We start from the raw sequence: 4,244 nt of genomic DNA, 5'->3' as shown, positions 1-4,244 counted from the left end.
CGCCCCCCCCTGTCGGGGTTCTCCTGCTGGCGTGCTGAAGCGGGCCAGCAGAAGCACCCTCCCGCGTCCCTCGCAGCTCACCTGCCTCAGCGAGCGAGCTAGGAAGGGTGCGGGGGGGCTCTGTTGGGCTTCTCCTGCTGGCCCACTTTAGCAAGCCAGCAGGAGAAGGGCCAGGGAGACATTTGAATGTCTCCCCCTGAACTCCCGCAGCCTTTCCAGCTCGTCTGCCTTGGCGTACGAGCTGGGATGGGCGTGGGGCAGGCTCAGAAGCCGGGGGGGGGGGCAAGACAGGCCGGCGGCGGTGAGCGCACCGCTGGGTGAGAGGCCCCACACCACCCGCTGTTATGTATTGACTTGAATGTAGGTACTGACATGCGAATCGCCTGATTGAAAACCAATGTTAAGCTTCAGCCTCAGAAGCCAGTGGGGGGCGACGAAGACAAGCTGGTGGCGATGAGCGCACCGGCAGTGGATTCCCCACGCCACCCTCTCTTTCCGGAGGCCTCCCAGCAGCCTCAGGGCCAGAAGGAGTGACCAGGCCATGTGAAGGCCAGCCCGGCCTTCCCCCTGGCTCCCTGCTGGAGCGTCCATCCTGCCGGATGGCTCCTTGGAGAGTGAGGGCGAGAGGCTCGTCGGCAGGTCTGTGGGTGGGACTGACGCAGCAGTGGAATGCAAGGCAGCCAATCCATAGGACCCAGGGTGAGTGGCAGACGAGCGGGCAAACTGATTTTGCCGTGCATTGAATGTTGCCACCCCAAGTCGCTTTTATTATAAGGGGAGAGATGAGCTTCCGTGTGCAAAACACACTTTGTCAAATACATTGGGTTGCCAGGTAAGGTTCAAACTCATAGACGAGCTGAACAGCAAATGAACGTGCAACATATCTTAAAACATCTTCATCGTGTTACATGTTCTTTTGTTGTTCTGCCTCTGTCTATAAGTCGGAACCTTACCTGCTATTCCAATGTATTTGGCAAAGTGTGCTTTGCACATGGAAGCTCATACCTTGAATAAGCCTTTGTTGGTCTTAAAGGTGCCACTGGGACTCTACATTGGTTAGAATTAAGGAGCTCTTCTGCTCTTCTTAGGCTGGGGAAGGGCAGAATGTGTCTCTGAACCAGGACATAAAGACTCTTAGGAGGCTGAGAGGAAAATGACCCCGTGACAGTGAAGGAAGCCCGTGGGAAGAGCCCCCGGAGATCAAGGGGATTCAAAAGCTGTAGCAAGGGATGCTGGGAAAGAACACACCTTCACTCACTCTTGTACTCGCCCCATCTCGGTGCCAAGCACATATAACGAAGGACACCAAAGCACGAGTCCGTGTCATGAGATCATATACATATATATATATATCTATATTTCATTTCTCTTTCCCCAGCTTTCGGCGAAATTTCCGTCAGTCCCACATCACATCCGTCAGTCTGGGTGGCGATTCTCACGATTCCCCAGACACCGATTCCTCTCTGCCGGTTCCGGTTTTTCGGTAAACGTGGCCGGGGAAACTACTGTGCTCCGGGATTCTGATTTGTTCCCTCACCCTCGGGTAAAAAGGAGCGGGGGAGGGACTGCGGCCCCCTCCCCCTCCTGACCCTGGTGAAACAACCTTGTAAACATTCGGCCCGGGCCATCCTCCGCCTCAGTCCCTTTTGCCTTCTCCCACAGCTGTTGTTTCTTTGCACATCACAAAAAGAGAGAGATGGCGCACGGGCTCCTCCTCTTCCCCAGGAGAGGACTCTGTGGCCAAACATCTGAGGGGGGGGGTATCTTTAATTTCAGAGTCGGCCGACGTCTCCCCCTACTTTCCCCCTGTGATCTGGCCTTAGATTTGGCAACGGCTGAGGACAAAGTTGTAAGAAGCAGGTTACAGGAAAGAGGAAGCTGGACCTCACCCTGATACCACCCCCACCCCCCAGGCAGTGTGGAGGGTCTCCATAGGTAAGGAAGGGCCTCTTCCTTGAGAGAAGGAAGAAGCCACAGAAAGAAGAGCTCAGTGATAGGGGGAGGTGGTGAGAGGAAAAGGAAGCCTCCCCGTCCCACCAAATCCGATTGGTCCATGGCGTCTGGGAAGAAGAGGGGCAGCAGAACCGCAAAGGGCCTACTGCGCAAAGATGGGGGGGGCATTTTTCTCCCCGTGGGGGGGTCCATCTACTCTGATCTTTTTGCCGTTCTTCCTTTGGGTGGAGGAGGACTCTTAAGATTGGCTACGGCCTTCTTCACGGAGGTAGAGGAGCAGCTGCTGGAAAAGAGGGGCTGGTGACTCCCCACCCCCACCCCGTCCACCGTGCCCCTTCTCCTGATGCTGGACCCATATAACCTTCAGAGTGCAAGGAAGAGAAAGAGGAGGGGGACGTGGGCCCCGATGCCTCCTAGGGAGCCAAATCGCTTAAGACCCAGAGCGGAAAGAGGCGGCGGCCGGCTCTCGTGGAGGAAAGGCAGGGTGTAGAGCAAGGAAGAGAAGCGGCAGGGTTTTTTTGAGGGGGAGGGTTGCTATGGGGGGGGCTATTCGATCTCTAGGATAAGATCGTCCCCTTCCAAGCTCATATCCGGTTTAACGTAGATTTTTTTTATGGTGCCCGACAAGGGGGAGTTGACCACCATCTCCATCTTCATGGCACTCAGGACGCAGAGCGGCTGCCCCTTCTCGATGGCGGCCCCCTCCTGCACTTTGATGTCGATCACTTTCCCGGGCATGGGGGCCCCGATCTGGCCTTTAACATCCTTCAGGGCTTTGGGGTGGAAATGCATTTCCTGCAGGGGGGAAGAAATGATAGGATCATAGTCCAGAGGTCTTCTTTCCTGGTGTGCTACCTTCCTATAGGTGGGGACGGGAGAACCTCTCTGTTGTTTTTAATATGGGTGAATGGAGGAAAAATGGCCGTTAGCTAGAAATCTTGTCCCTGATGTCCTAGCTTTCTACATGCGGGGAGTTTGTTGTTTGTTAAAAGTGGGGACGTATCCAACTAGGTGCCTCTCCCATCTGCATTCTGGAGTGGCAGCATCTCACATCATTCTTTTGAACCTACGAGTCACAGACCAGCAGGCAGGATTTGTTTCTGGGGGGCACACAGGGGCGTTGCTAATTAAATTAAATGGTGAGCGAGCGGACAGATAGCTCAGCTCCCCATCAGCAGCCCCGGCTGACTCCAGCCCCTGCCCAGTGGCTGCGCTCCCCACGCTTGGTTGCCAGAGGGAAACCGGCCAGGCGACTTTCCCGTGGCCCCCGTCGGCTCCCTTCCCAGCCTCCCTGCTGCCCTCGGGCCCTCCCACCTCCAGATGGAGCCCCTCGGTCAACCCCTTGAGCCTGCACCTTTGCCTGGCTTCCTCCGCTCGGGGCCCAGCTGCATGGCTCCATGATCCCCACCTGCAGTGGCGAGGGCGACCCGGAGGCCTTGGGGTACAAATGTGGGCAGGAAGGACGGGGTGGCAGGGCTCCATGGCTCTCCCTTGTCAATGAGAAGGGGCAACGTGGCAGACCCAGCAAGCCCAGCTTCCCTTCCCCTCAGTGAAGGCATGCTGCAGATATGAAAGGGGGCTAAGGCCCTGACGAGTCAGCTCTTAAGAAAGGGAACGGGCAGATGAGGAGGAAACTGTTCACTGCTATTCACTGTACCAGCACGCCCCCATCTTCCCCTGGCACCCGCCCCCCCCGCCAAGGGAGGCAGAGCCAATTTTCTGGCTCCCTCCCGCAACGCGCCTGCGCCTCCGGAACGCCAAAAGGGAGAGGCGCGAGGGAAGCTTCAGAATGACGGGGAAGGGAGGTGTTTTTCAGCGGAGCCTCCCCTTCCTAAAGCCACATCTGAGCGCCGGCTGCGCCCTCCCTCCCACCCAATTCTTCCAGACCGTTGTCTTTTCTGTTTTCAAAAGCTAGCTAGAACTTAAGAACTCCTTGCCTGGCTGCATTCTGACGGCGCCCCTGAATCCGGGATAATGCAGCCCAGGGGATGCAGATGCGAAGAGCCAGCCGCTGTTGAGATCAGGCTCCAGAGGGCTGCAGCAAAGGAGGCCAGGGCGGCGAAAGGGTTAAGCGGGCTTCTCTCTCTTCCCCCCCCCGGCTCACTTCTCTCCGCCCCCCCGGCGGCGAGGGAGTTCGTAGAGCGTTCCGTGCGCATGCGCAGGGGACACTCTGTCACTTTCGGGGGGGTTTAAGTATCCCCCCGATATTTTTTGAAAGGTTTCAGGTTTTTGTGCACACCTGGGGACTGCCCCAAGTGTGCACAAACATCTCCCTCCCCCCCAGGTGCCCC

The 4,244-nt window shown here is 57.1% G+C and overlaps 1 protein-coding gene across 1 annotated transcript in view; it reads right to left on the bottom strand.

Annotated features, from left to right (window-relative positions):
• Positions 1 to 1,336: 1,336 nt before the first annotated feature.
• PC (pyruvate carboxylase) overlaps positions 1,337 to 4,244 on the bottom strand; it is a 70,854-nt gene continuing 67,946 nt past the window's right edge. The window contains exon 13 of the mRNA XM_015420268.1: positions 1,337 to 2,748. Within this exon, the coding sequence (XP_015275754.1) occupies positions 2,500 to 2,748 (249 nt within the window). The 3' untranslated portion in view covers positions 1,337 to 2,499. The remainder of the gene's footprint in view (positions 2,749 to 4,244) is intronic.

The sequence above is a fragment of the Gekko japonicus genome, unplaced genomic scaffold (assembly GCF_001447785.1).
Source record: "Gekko japonicus isolate JY-2015 unplaced genomic scaffold, Gekko_japonicus_V1.1 scaffold306, whole genome shotgun sequence".
In the NCBI taxonomy this organism is placed as follows: Eukaryota; Metazoa; Chordata; class Lepidosauria; order Squamata; family Gekkonidae; genus Gekko; species Gekko japonicus.
This window is presented reverse-complemented; position numbering and strand designations above follow the sequence as displayed.